This window comes from Thunnus thynnus, chromosome 15, assembly GCF_963924715.1.
Source record: "Thunnus thynnus chromosome 15, fThuThy2.1, whole genome shotgun sequence".
Taxonomy (NCBI): Eukaryota; Metazoa; Chordata; class Actinopteri; order Scombriformes; family Scombridae; genus Thunnus; species Thunnus thynnus.
Window position 1 is genome coordinate 6841255 of NC_089531.1, and position 22453 is coordinate 6863707.

The 22453-nt window shown below is 37.4% G+C and overlaps 2 protein-coding genes across 8 annotated transcripts in view; one reads left to right on the forward strand and one right to left on the reverse strand.

The window, feature by feature from the left end:
- The window catches only part of psmb8a (proteasome 20S subunit beta 8A), a 125299-nt gene that overhangs the window by 12040 nt on the left and 90806 nt on the right, over positions 1 to 22453 (forward strand). The gene's annotated exons all lie outside the window — the stretch shown is intronic.
- Positions 1 to 22453, reverse strand: part of LOC137198354 (major histocompatibility complex class I-related gene protein-like) — a 43392-nt gene that overhangs the window by 4144 nt on the left and 16795 nt on the right. For 3 of the 6 annotated variants that reach the window (XM_067612126.1, XM_067612125.1, XM_067612122.1), the window contains exon 3: positions 110 to 391. In XM_067612126.1, coding sequence (XP_067468227.1) covers positions 110 to 391 — 282 coding nt within the window. Of the gene's footprint in view, positions 1 to 109; positions 392 to 4884; positions 5152 to 8084; positions 8246 to 20147; positions 20451 to 20940; positions 21220 to 22453 lie in introns of those variants that run through there. The other 3 variants (XM_067612128.1, XM_067612127.1, XM_067612123.1) reach the window with 2 other exon arrangements.

The following is a 22453-nucleotide window of genomic DNA, read 5'->3' on the forward strand; positions in this document are numbered from 1 at the left end:
TCTCTGTATGTTGGTTCATATTTATTGTAATGTTACTGTAAGTTAGAAACAGAGGAGGCTTATTAACATTGTTGTGTCCATGAAACTACATCAGGTCATGTGATTCTACCTGTTCTCATCAGAGAGCTCTTCCCGTAGTTCACATACTTCTTCAGCCAGTCAATGCAAATCTGGGTGTAGTAGTTCTTTGTCTGTTCATTATAAGCTTTGTTATTATCCCACTTGTTCTTGGTGAGGAAAGCCTGTTGTTTTGGAGCGATCCATGTCTCTGTCTTCAGGTCAAATGTAATGAAGTCTTCTCCATCATAACCATACCGCTCATAGCCATCAACCACCTTATCAGTCTCATCGTCCCATTCACAGCCGTACATCATCTGGACAATATGGACATCTGAGAGAGAGACAGAGACACAGACTGCAGTAAACCAGAGTGAGATCTCAGCACAGTCAGCTATCATCAGTTGATATCACATCTTCACCACAGAGACACACTGATCCACACACACCAAAACAGAAGATCTACACCTTCTGCTGTTATTGGCTGGATGGAAACCACTCACAGCCAATCATCATCTGGACAGTGTGGACCACTCAGAGAGAGACAGAGAGGCAGAGACTGCTGGGAAACAGAGTCCATTTCCTGTCTTTACCACAGAGACACACTGCCTCCACTGAGACCAACACACAGTTTATCTACACTGTTGAAGGTGATGTGACTTCATGTGAGCTGCAGGAACACACACACACACACTGAGGTGGAGTCCTGACTAACACACACAGATTAAACCTGATCCTGGACTGAACATTACATCCACTGAAACCCTGCAGCCAGTGGATCAGTCCAACAACATCCTCTTCCTGTGAGAAACTACAGACTAGACTGTCCTGAAGCTCCAGAAGCTTCCACTGAAGGAGAGTTTTATTCAGGATTAGTCACTAGTGTGTGTGTGTGTGTGTGTCCTGTTCTGCAGTGTGTTACTACAACTGGTCAGAATGAGGATGACACCAGCAGGACCATTATAGAGACTGGGAGGCAGTCTGTGTGTTCTGATTGGTCCATCCATCAGTCAATCATTTCATACAACCAACAGCTGTTTCCACCTGCAGATGTTGGCTTGATGCTGCCTGCTGGGATGAACCAACACACTGTGTTCACTACAGTAGAGTTAATCTGATCTAATCTGTACTTCTACTATATATTAAGAGCTGCAACTATTGATTCTTTTCATTATCAATTCATCTATTGATTACTTTTTTGATTAATCAATTAAACATTTACTTTACTTTACAGAAAATAGTGAAAAGAAAGAAAGAAAAGATAAAAGCATCAAATTCTCATATTTGAGAAACTGGAACCAGTAAATGTTTGACATTTTTTTCTTGATAAAAGACTTTAAATGATTATCTGATTTTTAAAATTAATTTTCTGTTAATCTACTAATCAATTAACTGACTAATCATTTCAGCACTATGTATGTTTATTATGACACAGACTATAGACTGAATATAAAGATGGACGACACGTCTCCACTTCCTGCTGCTGTGCAAAAGTGAAGCCAAAATATCCTAAATATCACATTTTCAGGAGCTGCCATCTTGCTTGTGTGACGGCATTTGCAACCAGAATCTGTGCAGTAGAGTCGGGGGGGCGGGATGACGGCCTGCGGGACACGCCCCCTCAACATGACTGACAGCCACCAAGAGCCGAGTGAACCGGAGAGATAAACCAGCAGAAACCAGCCGGTAAGCGATGGCGAGTGGATAGAACCACGATTACCTACTGAAGGAGACTGTCATGTGACATTTACGCCTTATTTTTTCCCCACCCACATTCCGTGAAGACCCGCCCTACTCTGCCTCTGATTGGCTAGTACTCGTTGCCTTCGTTGGTTAGGTTTAGACATGAGGAGTGAGATGGTCAGTGTTAGGGTAAGAATATCAGAGTCAGAGCCAATCAGAGGCTGAGTGTGTTCATGATAAATAAAATAAAATCAATATAACAATTATATTTACGAATACAAACTTTACACACATGAAACACTGTATCGGGCTCATTTACACTCAGCGTTAACGATTAACTTGATAGTTACTGCATTAAAACTATTTTCAGGTTGTGGGTGAGTGAAATAATATATAAAACATATAAAAAACAACCTGAATCTTAACTCAACCCTTCTTACAACAGCAGCATATCATCTACACCCAAAATCTGGAAACATCTCACCAGCAGAAATGAAAGAGGCGACTTCAGTGAGCACTTTTAAAAGTCAAGTAAAAACTTCAATTAACTTCCTGCCCAACATCTACCTCTGTATGTTTATTACACTTTGTACACTTTAATGTCTCATTTTATTATTTTATTATTTTTAATGTATCTTAATGTTCAGTTATTTTTAATGTATTTGAAGTATTTTAATCTTTTTCTTATGTGTACAGCACCTTGAGTTACAACTACTGTATGAAAAGTGCAAAACAATAAATAAACTTACATAAAAACAAACATGTTAAAATGTTGGTGAAGTCCATGTCTGATGGTAACCAGGCGACGTACATGGAGACGACGTGTGTATTATATGGTTTTAAACCGACGTACTGAGTCCAAACGTACTTAGTAGACGTATTTTTAGATCATAATTTATGATATACGTCACCGTCACGCCACCGCTGGTAGACGTTCCTTCCTATGGGATTAAATTTGTGTCATAATAATTGAACAAAATCTCCCAAGCATCAGACAAAAACTAAATTGAATGTGAATAAAAATAAACTGAAAGCAAAAAAATGATCTCAAAGGCAAAACTTACAATAAAACTTTTGTGGTCACTTTTTTCAGTTTCGCTGCTTAATTTTTCAGTTTCAGTTCTGACACAAAGGGCGTGTGGGCGGGTCTTACAGGGCTGCGTCACCATTAGCCAATTACTTTTGAAGGGACGGGTCAATGGTCAGTCGTACTACTTGTTGCACTTCCAGATCGTTGAAACTGAAAAATTCTTAACTCAAACTGAAAAGTTCAACAGCGAAACTGAAAAATTAAGCAGCAAAAAGTGTCGACAAAAGAGCAATCCTGATCAGTGAAAGAAAAGTGGAGAATATTGTAATCAAATGTTTCACTCTTGTATAGTTTTATCTGAAGTTTTACATTTGAGGTCACTTTTTCACTTTTAATTCATTTTTTCGGTTTGATTGTTGGGAGATGTTGTTCAGTTATTATGACACTAATTTAATCCCGTACCTTCCACGCACTCGCCTTAACGTCGCCGCCGGTCTCTCCTCTACATTCTCAATCAATCTCATTTAAAACTCCACACGGTCTGATGGCGACAGAAGAGTCGACTGCTCCTCCTCCTCCTCCTCCTCCTCCTGGTAATCCTTAAATTGACACTATCCACCTGCCGTACCAGCTGGTAGTGAATCACAGATGTAAACGTTACATTAGCGTCTTCCATCAGAAACTGCTGCGCTCACTCGGCTCGTCTGCCGCGTCTGACGGAGGTTTGAGGGCTGTCAATCACAGCTGTCAATCATGACGTCACACCCCCCTTTTTTATATCGTCAAATAACTAATTAAAAACAAACTTATCAGAAAAATGAGCACTTGAACAAACATCAGCGTGATAAGAACGACCTAAAATGACAGAAACCATCTTTGGGGAAAAATGTATTTGACGAGCACTTTGATTCTTTAGTTTGGCTCATGTCCCATCCGCTAACATGGAGGGGGCGGGATTTAGGAGCTGTACTGCAACCAGCCACCAGGGGGCGATCCAGATGTTTTGGCTTCACTTTTGGGGAGCTGTCATGTCGTCCATCTTTATATACAGTCTATGACACAAACACACTGCAGTCAAGTGAAGTTAATCTAATCTAATCTACATGTATGAACCAACACACTGTGTTCACTACAGTAGAGTTAATCTGATCTAATCTGTACTTCTACTATATATTTAGAGCTGCAACTAATGATTCTTTTCATTATCAATTCATATATTGATTACTTTTTTGATTAATTGATTAAACATTTACTTTACAAAATATCAGAAAATAGTCAAAAGTGCCAAAAACAAGTTCACAGAGCCTAAAGTGAAATATTCAGATTGTTTTGTTTGATCAACACTGAACAGTATTTAATTTTTAATGATATAAAACAGATAAAAGCATCAAATTAATCTGATTAATTATTAATAATCATTATTATTAAAAATTAATCTACTAATCAGTTAACTGACTGATGGTTTCAGCACTATGTGTGTTTATTATGACACAGACACACTGTGGTCCAATCAAGTTAATCTAATCTAATCTGTAGTTCTACTATATGTTTATTATGGGATGGACACACTGTGTATCAGTACAGTAGAGTCGTGCTGTGATCTGAATGAGACGTTTACCGTGTCGTCCTGTCAGTCAGGTTTATTAAAACATACTGTTACTTCTGTCATATGGGGACCCGACAGAAGCAGCCTGTGTCCCATTTACAGTCCTGCGCCGTAGTTTAAGAAACCAGGCGGTAATGTTCCTCTATCAGCTGTGTGTTGTAAAACTGTTGTGATAAACAGGTTTCTACACTGTGGGCAGTTCAGTAGATTATTCTGATCTAATCTAGTGGAGATAAAGTGTTAATAATCTCTGTTGGTTATTATGGGATGGACAGAAACACGGGATCAGTGCAGTATAGCAGCATCCAGGAGTCTCAGTCTCAGTAATGTGTGTTTTAGTCTGTTTCAGTGTGTGTGAGTGAAAAACCTCCATATAAAACAGTGTTGATGAGGAATGATGGTGTGTGTGTGTGTGTGTGTGTGTGTTCACATTTGTCTACTACTATACAACAAACTGGATGAAAGTATAAACAACATTTTATCAGTAAACAGTGAAACATAAACAAACCTCCAGATTGGTTGAAGCGCTGCTTTGCAGTTTCAATGTTGGCTTTGAAGGACTGCTGGGCACCCAAACAATTGTCAGTATTCCAGTCCCAGTACTTTGGATCATCTGCTGTGACTTTGCTCATCCAGTCCTGTTTGGGTTTTGCTTTCATGGTGTTGCTGTCATAGTGATACATCTGAACTTCATCAACCAACCCGACAGCCACAAACTCTGGGAAGTTTGGGACTTGAGAGGACCCAGTGTAGAAATACTTCAGAGAGTGAGTCACTGTAAGAAAAAGTTAATGTCATCATTTCAGTTTTATGAATTACAGTTTTATAAAAAAACTTTTACATACAATAAAATTATTTTTCTGTGCACAGAATCAAAAGCATAAATTGATAGGCATTTTTATTTTTATTTTTGATCAATTTTATTTTGAACAACATATTTATTCTGAAATAAAATATTAAACCAGTCAATTATTTAGACATCAGATCATTCACATGTCTGACTTTCATTGATAGATGCATAATTTTTTTTCTACTTCTGGATATATATTTAGTATGAAGTAAAACTCCAGTTTAGTTTCCAGTTAGTGGAGACGTTTATTCTTCAGGATCATCATTAGTAGCGTCTGCTCCTCATTATTGTGTTAATTTGAAATGTGAAACCACAAGTTTTTTTTTTGGTGATTATTATTGCGTTCAAAAATGCATGATTTTGCAGTGGCTTTTCTCAAAAATGGTTATACAGTTTGCAATGTTTATTTGCTGTTTTTGCAGTAAAATTGTGGGAATTGGGAAAAATTATTAAAATTAAAATAATTACTGTGATCGCAAAATCACAGCTTCCTGGAGGGACTGATATATGCTGCATGTGATTATAATTTTATTTTCTATATTCAGCTAATTAAAACATTTTGTATTTGATTATATTCCGTCCATTATGGTCTTTATACTGTAAACTGTGAACGACGATAACTTAGGTTTCTTCTTCCTGAGGTTTTAAGCACTTCTACTTATACAGTTTAGAAGTGGGTTGTTTAGCTCTTTTCTATTGCTGTTGTCATTTTTCATCATTAAATAATCATTAATTTCATTTTTTTTCCTGATGTTGTTGTCAGAGGTTTTATGGATTTTAAATGTTTAAGTTTAAGAGATTTTTTAAATAAAACCAATAAAAAAAAATCAGACCCTGTCCCTTATGAACCTGACTTTTATCTTGATTTATGTAAACTGAATAATTATATTTAAGTTTCACTTCAAATATCTTTGATAACAAATATTTGGTGTAAAACCAAATCTTCTGAATTGTTGACAATCACAGAGAAATGTTTACAGCTCTATATTTAATAAAGTTCTCTTGGGTGATATTTTTACTCTCATGTATTCATTCTGTACTGTTTCTATTAGTATCAATTTATACTGGATTAAAAGCAGATTATTTATTAACTCTAATATCCAACATGAACTGATCATTGTTCACTCTTAGTCCTGATTCCAAAACTTTATTCCAGAGTTTCAACAGAATAAACTTTATACAAGTGTCTGTAAGTTTTCATGATCCTCCACTGTCCTCTGTCATTTATGTACTAAGATGTTTATGTTCTGAGAATTATGTCTTTAAATCTTTGTAAGTTTTAACAGTGTGAAAGACTTTGTGATTAATTTGCTCGGTTGTTTTATCTCAGACTGCACATGTGTCCTTATTTAATGTGTTTTTATTGTAATGTCTGGTTTGATGCAGCAGTTCCTTTAATCCATTAACCTGAACCCTCTGATGTCTGAATGCATGTAGATCAAATTTCTGTGATGTTAAACTATTAAGATGCACTTGAAAAATTCTGAACTGGTCAGAACAAAAATCTCTAATAAATTTATTTCTTATTAGTCAAATGCCTGAACAAAACATCAAAAAGATCTGATTAAGGCTGCAGCGATAAAATTATTTTCAGTATCAAGTAATCTAGTAATAATTTCTTCTATTAGTTGATTAATATTTGTTTTATATCAATAAATAGTGAAAAAAGAGTCCATTTTAAGTTCACAGATCCCACAGTAACATTTTCAAATGTTTTGTTTTATCACACCAAAAGTCAAAAACTAAAAGTCATTCAGTTTACTGTCATAGAACTATAAGAAAAACAACAAATATTTACAGTTTTGCTGAAGAAATCACTTTAACGACTATTTGATACCAAATTACAGAATAAGACATAATATGATAACATAACAAAACTCAGTATTAAGTCATTTTGAACATGGGATCTGTGTTATTTGACAAGTTTATATTTGAGTCGTTGAACAAAATAAATGATGAATTTCAGTAATTTAGTTTACATACATTAGTGAATGATATTAAATATTGTGCCACCAGAGCAGGAAGTTGTTTGGCTTCAGTAGCATCAATATCTATGAAAACAGCGCCATCTCCTGACTCATGTTGCTATGGTTACAAATAAAAACCCAAAACCTTCTCAGTAGCCTGTAGATGTTAATTATACACACTTAAGATGAAATGTAGTGACGTCTTCAAGACTGTGAAAAGGGTTTAATACATTTACATCATTTCTAAAATAATAAGTAATGACTAATATCACTAAATTAACGGTTACACACTGACTGAGGATGTGATCTTCATCATTGTTGTTTGTTTGAAACATAAATGTGTAAATTTTAATAGAAAACATGACGTCATGGACAACTTAAAGACTACGTTAAAGTGGAGTTTACTTTTTTATGTTATATTTTACTTATGTTTTCCCTTTTTTCTTTATTTATCTGAGTGTGTGTTGGACTATTTTGCGCTGCGTAATTGTGCTGCCATTTTGTCCAGAACGCGCTCGGACCGAATCGATCATAAAGGTCCTGATAAAATATTATAAAATAAAATAATGGCCCTGATTAAAGATAGTGAAAGAAAAGAAAAATACACGTTTTAACAGCCCCTTTTAGAAATATAGAAGGAAATCTAATTTGCCAAAAATTCAGCAGGTTATTCAAAAAATGTGAATTAATCAACTCGCTGATTTAAAGTGAACTTTAATATAATGAGTTTGTGACTTTTTAAACATTTCTATAATCTACAAGGGAACCAAACGTCTACCATGAAACACCCTTAAGTTCGTATAGTCAGATATATCATAGATTACAGCCTTTTCTTTTACCATCAGCCGACTTAAAACAAACAAATTCACAAAAAAAACTATATTGACTCACCTGCCGCCGCGCTGTGTAGACCCACGAGGGCCAGAAAAACCAACATCTTCATTTTGAGCTTCAGTATCTACGACTTTACTGACAACTAATGTGTTTCTTTCTCCAGAGACAAACAGATTGTGCTATTCCTACGAGCATCCAGACTGCACTGAGGGTAGGACAAACAGGATCGCTGTCTTCAGCCTCCATCTGAGCCAATGGGAATTTAGTATGAGCGTCGACGTCACTTAAATCTGGGTAAAACTGACTGAAATAGGTTATTAACGAAAGTGAAAGTAAAATGTGCTTGTTTTATCCCATGTTAGAGGGTGCAGAGACATGCTGGACTTTAATTTAGGTTTCTCAGCTTTGTCAGCGCATTGAAGTCGTATTATAACACATATAATAATACTTGTAATATAACACGTATAATGTTTTGAAGGGGCTGATGTAATATAATGAGCAGAGATGTGATGACTTTCTGGGGCGTCAGAGGTCACTGTCAGCTACAGATCAGCACTCTGGAGCTTGTGGGGTTGCACTAATGTGATACTCTTATTCTTCTGTTCTGTGTGGATGTCCTGAGGTTGACAACAGTCCTGATTAAAACATCAACAACAAACAATGTGGTTTTATTAGTGTTGCAGTGACTAAATGTGGTGAATGGCTCCACCCAGAGGTTCAAAACTCCAGTTAATGTGCAGCAGTACAGTTGATTAAAAAGGGATTTATTTAAAACAGATCAGTGTTTGCAGTGATACCATCTTGTTATACAATTAGATTTATGAAAGCGGCTTATTCATAAACACTCTGTCAATACACAAAAAACTTACTGTGTTATGTTTAGCATGCTAATATATAGTATGTTAAGATTTGATTTAGGCCTACACATTTGTTTTGTCACAAAATACTTTAACAATCCCGACAGATAACATTTCCACTAAACAATAATTGACTTTGCTCAACCTTTAACTTTGGAGTGAAAACAGCAACCAAAGAAATAAAACCACAACATGAGGAAGACGAGACAGTTTCTTAAACACAACCATCAGCTCAGCTCAGCTCTGTCCTACAAGCTAGAAGCTTCTGAACTAACGTGAAACTGTGAACGCTGAAAACTGCTTGAACAAAGAGAAATTTAACACCACTGTTGATGTTTGGACACCTGAAGCTGTTTTTCATTTTGCGGCTGCGTTGGAAATATTTATACTCTGTTTCGATCCTCACTTTGTCTTTATGAAGCACTTCATAAAAGGTTATAGATAAAACAACTCACTTCTTCACCTTGGTTTCATGATTATTAGAGAAACAAAGCAACAGGCTAAGTATTCGATCTTTTATTTAGACAATGTAGTATTTATAATGTTTGACTGCTCACTGCTGATTGATAACTGAGTTTATAACTTTTACCTTCACAGAGATGTCAGAGGTGTGACAGCGCTCCCTCTGGAAAAAAATATGTATCTTCCTCTGAGCTGGTGATGAGAAACCACCTGATGTCACCTGACTTTCTGTTGTCAGTGTTGTCACATATGTTTCAAGACATAAAAAATTACTACTAATAATAATTTGTGTCTGATATGTTTTTTCCACTTCATGTATCAAACTCTGCATCCAGTGGCAGCACAAAAATCAAGCCTGTACATATGGAGGCTGGTAGGCCTCCTTCCCCTTTTAATACATCCATTGTCATGTCTGTACAAATACCTGACTCACCAAATAATCTCAATTTGTCTGTTACTGACAGTAGTTGCTGTAAACAAAGGCCCACTGAGAATGTGTGGTTGTGGCTTTAAATGAAGGTGAATTATAGGAATTAAAGCTTGTTCAACTTTTTCTCAGGATACGAGTGTCCACTCAATCCACTTAAGTCTAAAATTTAAAATACAATAGAAATAAGAGATATTTACTACATGGAGGGGTTTACCTGAAATAAAAAAGAAAAGACATGACTTCAGATGTTAAAGTTAATCCTCTTCTACTCGTTCTCTACTCACTCACTTTGTAAACTACTTGAGAGAGCTGCTGTATGATCAGAAGACATGACTAGTTAGTGACTGAAACAGCAGGGGGCGCTGTGACTCTGAGCCTCACATCACAGACTGCTGCTTGCGTCACATTTTGGTGAATTAGGAATTAAACCTTGATCAACTTTTGCACTCAGTGAATGTCACTTGTAAGAAAATCATCTAAAAATCTAAAATGTAAAATACAATGAAAAACAAGTTCTACTTACAAGGTTGATGGTGTTTGGCTGAAAAGAGAAAAGACATGATATCAGATGTTATAGTTATAAATGGTAGGATACTGATCTCCTCCTGCTCACTCACTGGTTAAAAATCCCTTCTACCTTTTTATTTTGATCATGTTTTATTTATTTTCATCTCAGTTGTCTCATATATGACCAGAGGAGGCTCGTCCATAGAGGCAGAGGAGGTTGTTCCTCTATTTTTACATCATTTACAAAATCATTTCTGTCTTCTTTGGAAAAAATCCATTATTGAAATTCTGATTATCAAACAAACAAGATGCCACAAATGCAGTGGGACGTTATGACATGGATCCTTCATCTCCATGAAAGAAAGAAGACGTCAGATAATGTGAGTCAGATACATCTTCTCTCTCTCTGTCTCTTTGGTCGCTAATTTCTTCTCTGATGGTTAAATGTTTCTGTGGCTGTTGTGTGAATTTATCTCCTTAACAAGAAAGCAGCAGAGATCATATAATGTGCTGTAGGTAGTTGAAGAGTTACAGTGGACTCACTCATTCATTTGGAATTGATCCAGTTTTTAATTGAGTGGTTGTTCAGTCACCTGTTGATGTTGTGTGATTAGTGAATGAGTGTGCAGGAGGTCTAAGGCTGCTTGTTGTGACGATTTCTTCATTGTTCATTTTTAAGCCGTGCAATATTCTGAATAATAAGCTTAAAGTAACTAGAATAAAGACTTTTTAATTACTAAAAGCAACCAGAATAACAACAGTGTTAACATGTCAGCTTTGTAGGTTGTTTTTTGTATGTCATGCACATAGATCAGAGTGTGTAAGTCATATATTTGATACATGCATTAATACTTTTTGATGTGAACCTACACTTTTAGATCTGTGAATGTTTTAGTGTTCAATCTTTCTAGTATTCAGCACTGATCTGAACCTGTATCACATTATAACCTTTGTGGTACTTTATATATTTCTGGATACTAAGAAAATACATAAGAAACACGTGTAAATCATGTGATATGTTGTCTGTTTTTGAACAGAACATAAATCTGTTGTGACAATAGAACAATATAAATGTGAAGTTAACCACCCCCCCCCCTCTGATTTCATTAGGTTGGGGACAATGATATAGTTTGATGCAGTTTGTTGTAGATTCCATGTTACATTGTGTTTGAATGTGGTTTGCTATAATTCAACAGGTTCTGCTACAAATTATGTAAGTGTTTTAAAATCTTGTTCCATGTGCCCTTTCTTAACTTTGAGCACCTGCACCTCTAAAGGTCTCTACACATTGAACATAAGAATATAACTTGAACATAATAAAGTAGACATAAGTAGCCAACTAGTGTAAAATAACATGAGGCTGTCGGTTGGTTTTCCTCATGTTCTCCACCAGCCGCCACAGATACTGAAGCATCAGTGTTAGAGCAGCATGTTACTGTTGTAGCTGCTGGAGGTGGAACTAGTTTCAAGTACTTTATATACAGTTAGCTAGTTCAGTCCAGTGGGTCCCAACCTAGGGGTCGGGCCCCTCCAAAGGGTCAGCAGATAAATCTGAGGGGTCGTGAGATGATTAATGGTTCTGATACACAAATCTGTTTTCAGTTTGTTTTTTGTTTTTTTTCTATGATGTTGTATTTTTGGTAAAATATTGAATCATTTGTACATTTATTGAAATGAAAACATGTGGGAAGTTTAGAGGTAAAAATCACTATTCGGTGGAGCTCTTAACAACTCATAGACATCTGAAATGTGACCCTGGGTTCATCCCAATTCTCTTATTTGAAACAAAAAAAACCTTTAACAAGGTTGAATTCCTGAAAAATCCTTAAACTTTGAAGCTCAAATAAACAGATATATCTTAACTGGGTTCTCAAAGGCATTTTATTCATTTATAAAACCCTAAACCCTGTAACAGATTGGAAATCATTTACACACCATCATAGAGAGATTTGAACTGCTGCACAATGACATGACACTCTGACATCCAACGAGAACTGTGTTAAACCAAAGTCTGCTTCAATTAAAGTCTTTTATAAACTCACCTGTGCCAAAAGGAAAATCATTTAGTCAAGTGTTCATAGTTGAGTATAAATTCAAACACAAGATCCTGTTTATGGACATTAAGAATCAAACATGATGTGACTCTGTGCTCTTTCTTGTTTCTCTCCTCATGTCTTTGGTCTCTGGAAGCTGCTGCAGTGATCCCTCTCCACAAAACATCTGCACAAACAGCTGTGAAATTTTGCCTTCTGTTGTGTCTGTGACAAAGAATATTGTTTGAGGGCAGAGTCATTTACTGAAGTTCATCATCCTCTTCTAATGTTCACTGGTCTGTCAAGACGGATAAACAGACAAACAAGGTGGAATATCGAATCTGTTAGTGTTCATACAATGCAGCCTGTTTCATTTCATTTAATATGAGATATTTCTGGGTAAAAAGGTTATTGGTTGAATTTGTTTTCCACACATCGGCATTATAATAAAAACACAACATGTCAACATTTTTCTGTAGTTATACTGGATCTCACACTGAGAAATGCTTAATAAGACTGACTTCTTCAATCTAAAACATCTGATACATTACCAGCAGGGGCGGACTTAACCATCAGGCAAGTTAGGCAACTGCCTGGGGCCCCCAACTAAAAGGGCCTCAAACAACTATAATAATAATAATAATATAATAATAACATGATTTGTATAGCACCTTTAAAAACAGAGTTTACAAAGTGCTTTAACAGACAAAGCAAAGGCACAGAAAGCAATAAAAAGTCCGACATTAAGAAGACAACAGTAGAAGACAATGAAAAACAATAAAGAGATGATAAAAAGATTAAAAGATGAAAAAGAAGGACAATAAAAAAGACAACATCACATAAAAGCAAGTCTGTAGTAATGAGTTTTAAGAAGTGATTTAAAAGAAGTTACTGATCCTGCTAGCCTTATCTCCTCAGGCAGGTTGCTCCAAAGCAGAGGGGTCCTGATGGCAAAAGCACGGTCACCTTTAGATTTAAGCCTCGACTTTTGAACAGCCAGAAGTGCCCCACCTGAGGATCAAAGGCTGCGGGCTGGCTTGTACGGGGTCAGAATGATACAGATTTATTTCAATCAGGAGAGACTACATTTTTTAAGTGGCAATAATTTTATTGAACATGCATAATGAGATGAAAATGTTCTGATTAGAGTTATGGTGAGAGTAGAATAGGATATCCCCCGATAGAGTCTAGACACAGGTGGTGGTGATGAATAAGGAAATATTGGAATCTGGATGATGAGGAGGAGCGGGCTTCTGGTGGTGAAGTGGAGGTGAATGGGGTGGTGGAGGGTCGCGTCAATTCACACTGAAATGACAGCTGACAAGGACAGAGAGAATAGATTTAAAGTTTGGCCACTAAGACGTGATAGGCTGATAGAAATTGTGTAGGAATCTGATTTGTTAACTAAGATTAAGGCCCCTAATCAGCTGATAGAGGGCAGGAGAAGCGGAGAGAGAGTAATGACAGTGAATAAATGAATGAGTAATAGTTTTCCTGCTTGAACTTACACTAAGCTCCATTTCAATCAGGAGAGATTCCTTTTTTAAGTGACAATAATTTTTATTGAACGTGCATAATGAGATGAAAATGTGAAAGTTTTTGCCGATTAGATCTCATCGTGATGTCATCGTATTTATAAGGGGGAAGTTAAGGTGAGAGTAGAATAGGATATCCCCCCAAAGAAGAGAAAGGAAAGAGAACTGAGAGGAATATACAAACCAACACAATGTGTCTTGATCCTTACCTTACCAGGTGGAAATGGATTTCTAGTAAAATATGCAAAGGAAAACTTGAACAGAATAGCAGTAATACACTGTTATATATTTAATATGAGATAAATAAGCTGAAAGATCAAGACTGAGCTTGGGATCACCATTACTATGTGGTGGGTGAGATGAGGTCCTGAAGACCTTGTTTTGCACATTAAAGAGAAAAATGAGGTCATGAAAGACCGAAAGCAGAGTGACATGAGGCCTGATAGCTATACACACATGTGCTATGTGATGAGAATGTGAAAGTCTTGATGTTGTAAGAAGCGCGAATATACTAGCCATGATCAGCAATGTGATAAGCAGCGGAAAGACACCCATACACTGGGACACCACCACCAGTTATATGCATGACTTACCAGGATTAAGGCTTCAGAGAACTTTGATTGTGAGAACAGTGCTGATGTCTGGGGTGAATGTGGGAGGTGTAGGCGGAGGATGACCACCATCCCAGTTGTTACAGGGAGGCAGACAAAATACCGTGTTGGCAGCAGAAGCAGCTGCACCTATAAGCCCCGAATAATGTTAACTTACATGAAAGACGGCAGCAGGTGATAGGCTGCGATGAAGGTGTGTCGCTGCTGCGAGGATAGATGTAACCGCTGATATATCGATTGACAGCCCCAGGCAAAGACAACTAAGGGATAATGAGTAAAAATGCACGTGAGATGTGAATGCCGGATGATATAAGAAATAAAACTATGGCCTACACATGCAAAGATAGTCCTCCTGACTGAACTTATCTAAAGCTCCAGACATAGGAGAACAAGTGAATGAAATAAAGATAATGTGTATTCTACCAGATGATAAGAGATAATTAAGTCTTGTGTAGAAGTATTGTGCTTAGACTCTACAGGACATTGTAAGTCGAGGGGCATCGGCCCTGAGCAGCAGCAATATAAATAAATAAAAGGGCACAAGAAATACGCAGCCTGATGGTCTCCCCTAAAGAACGCTTACTTACCAAGCAGGAATGAAACAGACCACATTTCATCATAAAGATGGTATAATCTGCTAAGAGATGAAACATAATATTGAGCATGACAGAAAATACATTTTTTGAGTTTAAGAGATTAAAATGAACAGTGAACTATAGACAAAACACCCCCTATAATGACTAGGTCAGCACTGACCTGGACAGCTAACAATATTGAGCTGAAACATAGGATGGAAAGGGAGTCATAGTTCAATATATGAACAGTACTTTTGTTTAAATTTCTTAGAGACTGAAGAATATGAAATTAAAGGTAATACAAAATGTTGGGATTGAATGAATTATAAAACATCCCCTTAGAACTCATAAAGGTCGAAAAACGAGGTGTTAACATGTATGAATGAATTTTATAAACATAAAAATCGCTGATAAAAGCAGCTTGTAGAAGTATAGCCTCCCATAGTGGCCAAGCAACACAGTCAGCAGTACGTAGTTCCCTCAATAAAAGCATATTAAAGACTTGAGCCACTGAATAATCATACTCCCAACTCTGTAGAAATATAGCTGTTGAGCTATTACCTTGTGAGCAGCGCTTACATGAGAAAGCTTTGATATGACTGAATGTACAGCTCTTGAAGCACCACACTTAACAGAGCTACTGCTGAAGACAATCAGAGTGAGCTGATGTTGGGCCGCATGAAGAAGGATACGCTCACTGCTGAAGAACTTAATAAAAGACACTGACAGTGATGCAGTCATGTACTGGTGAATGTGCTGATACATTTGACTGATGAGTTTGCTTATTGAGAAACTTAGTAAACTGTCCTCCTTAGTTGTAGTACCACGATAGGCAGCTAGTCAAAGTCCACTGAAAAGACTTAGTGTTGGGATGCTCCAAAAATATGCAGACTCAAGGTGAGAGAAGAATGAAAAGGAGTGAAATTGCAAGACAAAATTATGCAGTCACTGAAATGTTTGCTATGAGGAAGTATCAAAGAGCACAAGTATGGTCAGCTCTGACAAGACGAGGTAGATGTCCGGTACCCACAGAGTGAAAAAGAAGATTGTATGATGCAGGGAGAAGGACCAATGCCCTCTATGATGAGGAAAAGGCCGATGACGATGCAGAGGATAGCAAGAACAGCAGGGGAATGATGATATAATGATGCAGAGAAAGCAATCAGTGATACAAGTAGGCCATGATGCAGATCACAGCTCACAGGTAGCAGGAGGTGAGGAAATGAGGTAAAACTGAAGGCAGAATATAGCAAAATAATGTAATTTTTGCTATACAGGGGTAAGTATGAAGAGCCCGAGCATGGAGGACTCTAAATGAAATCTTGTGTAGGCTAATGATAGTCAATAGACTCAAACCAAACATACTAATTAGACAGCTACATAGATATGCACTAGCGAGGAAAAATGCCCAATATCAACAGCTAAACGCTGAAGAACCACATGGCTAAGTTGAAAGCTAGTATGAAAACAATACTAAACTAACTGTACGCTTACAAAGTTCCATATACACATTGTTGAACTGCTATTGATAGAGTCCTACGCACGACAACGTGATGCAGCAGATGAGCTTATGTGCTCTGTTTGGGCTGATCTATATCCTGAGTGCCACATGCTCTTTCTGTCTACTTCCTACTGACTACAAAGAAGTTGACCCAAAACAAAATTAAGCAGAAATGCAATAGAGGGCACAGACACCACATTACAGAATAAAATGCCTGAATGGTAAAATATGTAGTGAAATATGTACATTTGACGCAATGACTTTACAGGAACAGTGATGGGAAGATGTCAGGACGGACAGTGGTGGCACAGCTGGTGGAGGAGGAGCCTCTTCTATTGACAGTTTTTGACTGGATAGTAGATGAAGGTTCACCAGCGGCCAATTATTTTGTTTTGACATCCCAAATATCAGTGATCATCAGTATTATTCTTATTATGTTGTAAAAACCTTTATTTGGCCATTTAATTTGAAGGACTTGTTGTTTCAAACACCATTTAGACCACTGTGGACGCCCAAATTCTCTATTCAAAAATAATTTATGAAACATAACTATGGCAAGAAAACATAAAAATACAGAATAAACATTATGATGAAATGTGAGTTCAAGGAAAGTTTATTTGTGTAGCACATTTCATGCACCAAGGCAGGTCAATGCATTTACATAACAATATTAAAAATATATAAAACATTACTAAATGTTACTTTACAATCTAAAAACCAATCTGAATTTCATATAAGCATGCATAAACTCACAGTACTTTCACTGATACCTAATATTCTATATACTCAATACTCAATAGAGCCTTATGAAGAAGAACATTGTGGTTTTCTAGGTTTTTATCTAAACTCAAACCCACATTCAAAAGAAGAAATCAAAGAAATCAATAGTTTATATTGTGTAAACCACGTCTGCAACCAAATCCATTGCTGAAGACTTTAGGAGCAATGTTTTATTTTTAAAATTTCTGTTTACTTCTGCACATGTTTTGAATTTGAACCAAAAGCTGAAGAGCTGGTGTGAACAGATCACATGGTTCTTGATTTTTGAACCTAGAGATTTATTCACACAGCAGTTTTGCTATTTTAACTGTAAATTTGACAGTGTGAAGTCTAAATTACAACTGTGTGTAATTTTCTCCGTACATGCTTGTATAGTGTTGTTTCTGTTTTGCACTGACAAATACAGCACAGCTAGACAAGAAACAGCAACTTTAAAACAGTTTTTAGCTCCTAATCTAAGATGCTCATGGTATCATAACACACATAGAATACATGCTAGTACACACTGTCACTATGCCACACCTTTTCTGCTGAAAACATGTGTGCTGCCATTTTGTGTCTGTTGTTTTTAAATGGCAGACACAGAAAATTCTGCAAGTTAGCTGTTGATATTTAAGTCCCAAACACACAACCCTTATTCACCCAATGGAATTTTAAAGTATAGAAGATGGTCTATGTGATGTGTCTTAATAAGGTCTCGATGTGGGGCTTCTCATTTTTATATAAACACATGAATGAAACTCTACAGACGACAACATAATTATCTGGAACTGGCAGAAGCAGCGAATCAGACTGAATCTGCACGAACTAGCAAGTTATAGTGCTCCTGTTTCTGTAATGTGATCAACAAAACAATCTGCAGTTATGACCAGAAAGCCACCTTGATAGTACATGACTTAAGTTAGAACATAGTTAGGGCTCCTCCACTGGGCAGAAAAAGCAAATTCAGCCTTGTGCTTCTGAGAAATCACATGACCAGTCTGTTAAGTTTTGTTTTTATGTGATACAGAGATCTGGCATGACTTGCTAATGTTATGTAATATAACAGCAGAGATGTATTGACTTTCTAGGAGGTCAGAGGTCACTGTGATCTTTGTCTATAAAACTGTCTATACATGAGAAACTGATAATAGTTCAGAAACTGAATACATCAACAGTTTGATTTGGATTTGAGTGTTTTTAGATGTATTTGTTGCTCTTCAGATATCATGATGTATCACAGATGATTTTCTTATATTGTGTGTCACAGAATCTCCTGTGTTGTGATCTAACTATTGTAGTGTTGTATCATGAGTTACACTGTGATTCCAGCCTTCAATAAGAGCATCATATCTTCCATTTTATTCAGACTCTATGTGATGCAGTGTTTTCTGCCAATAGTGTTACTGTAATATATAGTATTTGTCTCATTTTTTAGCACAAACTGAAGCTCTGATATTAAATATATCATCAATTCATCATGTTCCACTGGGAGGTCAAAGGTCAGACTAAACCAGTGGTGGAAGAAGAATTCGGATCCTTCACTTAAGTAAAAGTCCTGCATGAAAAAATTCAACTTAGTAAAAGTACATAAGTATTATCTGCTTGATGTAGTTAAAGTATTGCAGTAAAAACAGTGGTTTGGTCCCTCTGACTGATATATTATTATATATGACATCATTGGATTATTAATACTGAAGCATTTTAGAAGGAAAAATCACTATTTAGTGGAGCTGTTAACAACTCACAGACATGTGAAATGTGACCCTGACTACACACTGCTTTTTATAAGGCGTCAAAAGCCAAAAAGGTTGGAAACCATTGGTTTCATCTTTAACAATGTGTTGTATTCTAAAAGCTTGTTATATTATCCATTGTGTCAAATCTTCATCTGAAAAGTAACTAAAGCTGTCAAATAAATATAGTGGAGTAGAAAGTACAATATTTCCCTCTGAAATGAAGTGGAGTGAAAGTATAAAGTAGCTTCAAATGGAAATACTCAAGTAAAGTACAAGAACCTCAACACTGTGTTTAAGTAAAGGTAGTGGGGAGTCTTTCTTACTCAAGGACACTCTGGCAGGATGGACACTGAGGCTTGAACTCTGGTTGAAGATCTTCCAGTTCACTGATGATGGATACTTGAGTTGAATACTGAGTTTACCTTTACAGAGGAGTCAGCAGTGTAACAGCAGCCCCTCTGGTTAGATTATGTATCTTCCTCTGAGCTGTTGATGGGAAACCACCTGAGGATATCACCTGACTGTCTGTTGGTGTCGATTTGTCAAATCATTGTGATAATAAATGACTCTGGTCACATATATTCATGAAATAAGGAGATCCATGCAATGTGACCTGAACTAACACAGCTAAAGTGCAGTTCCTTGTTTAGAAACTAGTGAACCAATTAGACTGATTTTTCATATTGTAGGCTGATCTGTTGGGTTAAATACTAAGACTCAGACCTTCAGAAGGCAGAACGGGAAGAGACAGCATCTTGTGCAGAACACCTTGATGTGCACTGTTTCAGTTCTCCGCTTGGCCAAGTGTTTCAATAAACTTTCTCAGCATTAAGACGGTCAGTTAGACTTGGACCAAATTAACAACCAGAGAAGAAATAAACTTTGTGATCAGGCAACATTTTACAGAACATAGAAACTGTACTGAAGAGGAAAACATACATAATTTAAAAGAATGTTGAATTTCATCTGATCAAAAAACAGAGACAAACAACAAAAGAAACCACTGAAGGAGACAAAAAAACCCATCTGTCACAAATAAACAAAATATAAATCAGATGAAAGTAAACTAAACTGTGTTTCCTACCTCCATCACTTCTGATTCCAGTCTTACCTTCGTTAGTTCTGATCACAGCTTTGTCCAGTTTGGTGATGATGTCGTCCTTCACACCAGAGAGCTGAAACACACATTCGTACCTCCTCCAGTCTTCAGGTGTGACTGATGAAAGGTCCAGGACAGCACTCGTCTGGAAGGATCCATCGTGGTTGGGGAGGATCTCTCCACGTTCCATGTCCTCATGAAGTTCCTCTCCATCTTTCCTCCAGAACATATCGGCTCTGTGAGGGTAGAAACCTGTAGCGTGGCAGCTGACTGGAGAGGAGGGAGTCTTCTGGAGGAGAGACACTGAGGGAAGCTCTGGAGTGTGAAGACAAAGACAGTTTATAGTTTCTTTATTATTATTTACTTTATATTGGAATATATTACCGTTCCTCTTTGATGTAATGTTTTTAAACACTTTAGTAGCACTTATGTATACAGTATATATCTCATGCAAACAAACCTCATTAAAGTGTGATTGAGAAAAGGAGGGAGGGACAGAGGAGAAGAAAGACAAATGGAGAGAGGTGAGAAGTGAGAGACTAGATAACAAAGAGAGGAGGAGGAGAAAAAGAGTGGTGATAAATGTGTGAGAGAGTGACAGAGAGAAAATGGGGTAAAGGTGGAGGGAGGCAGAGAGATGAAGAGAGGTGAGAGAGAAAATGAAAGAGAAATGTGTGTAAACTGAGACACAGTGGCTCTCTGTATGTTGCTTCATATTTATTGTAATGTTACTGTAAGTTAGAAACAGAGGAGGCTTATTAACATTGTTGTGTCCATGAAACTACATCAGGTCATGTGATTCTACCTGTTCTCAGCAGAGAGCTCTTCCCGTAGTTCACATACTTCTTCAGCCAGTCAGGACACTCCTGGGTGAGGTAGTGTTTGAACTGTACTGTCTGACCTCTGTTATGATCCCACTTGTGTTTGGTGATGACAGCTTGTTGTTTTGGAGCGATCCATGTCTCTGTCTTCAGGTCCAAAACTATGAAGTCTTCTCCATCATAACCAAACTGAATGAAACCATCAACCTCTCCAGTCTCATCGTCCCATTCACAGCCATACATCACCTGGTAAATGTGGACACCTGAGAGAGAGACAGAGACACAGACTGCAGTAAACCAGAGTGAGATCTCAGCACAGTCAGCTATCATCAGATCTTCACCACAGAGACACACTGATCCACACACACCAAAACAGAAGATCTACACCTTCTGCTGTTATTGGCTGGATGGAAACCACTCACAGCCAATCATCATCTGGACAGTGTGGACGACTCAGAGAGAGACAGAGAGGCAGAGACTGCTGGGAAACAGGGTCCATTTCCTGTCTTTACCACAGAGACACACTGCCTCCACTGAGACCAACACACACTGTTGAAGCTGGTGTGGCCTGGGTTGATTTCTCAGTACCTAGAGAGAGTTGTGCACCTCCCCATAACACCTCTCATGCAGAGGATTAGTAGACAGTACAGCAGAAGTTGATTGGATGAACTGTATTACCCATTCAAAACGTGCCTGAGACATCCTGCACTATGTCTGGAACATACATACAAAGTTCTCGTGTGTGAGGAACGGGAATAGAGCTTAACTCTCTAAACTTTTTCAATTCATTCTCTATGGTAGGTCTTATGACTACGGGTGTAATCCCACCTCTGACTACAGTGTGGGTTGCAATGGCAGAATGGTGCTGTCTGTATTTCCGCTTGTTGAATCCATATGCAGAAGAAGCGATGTTGTTTATAGGTATTTTTATATATGTCTGAAAGTGCCTGAGACATCTTGCACTAAGTCTTGAATGTACATGCCAAGTTTCATTCACAGTAACGTTACACAGTTCAACAGGAGAACTCAAGTCTCTTAAACGTTTTCAAGTCATTATCACTACAGATGTAATCCCACCTCCGACCACAAAGTGGGTTGCAATAGCAGAGTGGCGCTGTCCGTATTTCTGTTTGTTGACTCCACGAGCAGAAGAAGAAGAAGCAAATCAACTTTATCAATGTTATTTATGAGCTATTTTTTATATATTTCTCAAGAAAGGCTCATCCAAACAACTTCACACATTGATATTACACTTCCTCGTTTCTCCAGCAGTCCACCCGCCAGGTATGAAGTAGATCAGATGAACAGTTCACAAGATATGTGAAGGACAAACCCATATACATACAAACAGACAGACATTCAGAGATTCCTTGCTTTTTATAGAGAGATGTTACTTCTGTCATATGGGGACCCAGCAAAAGCAGCCTGTGTCCCATTTAAAGTCCTGCACCGTAGTTTAAGAAACCAGGTGGTACTGTTCCTCTATCAGCTGTGTGT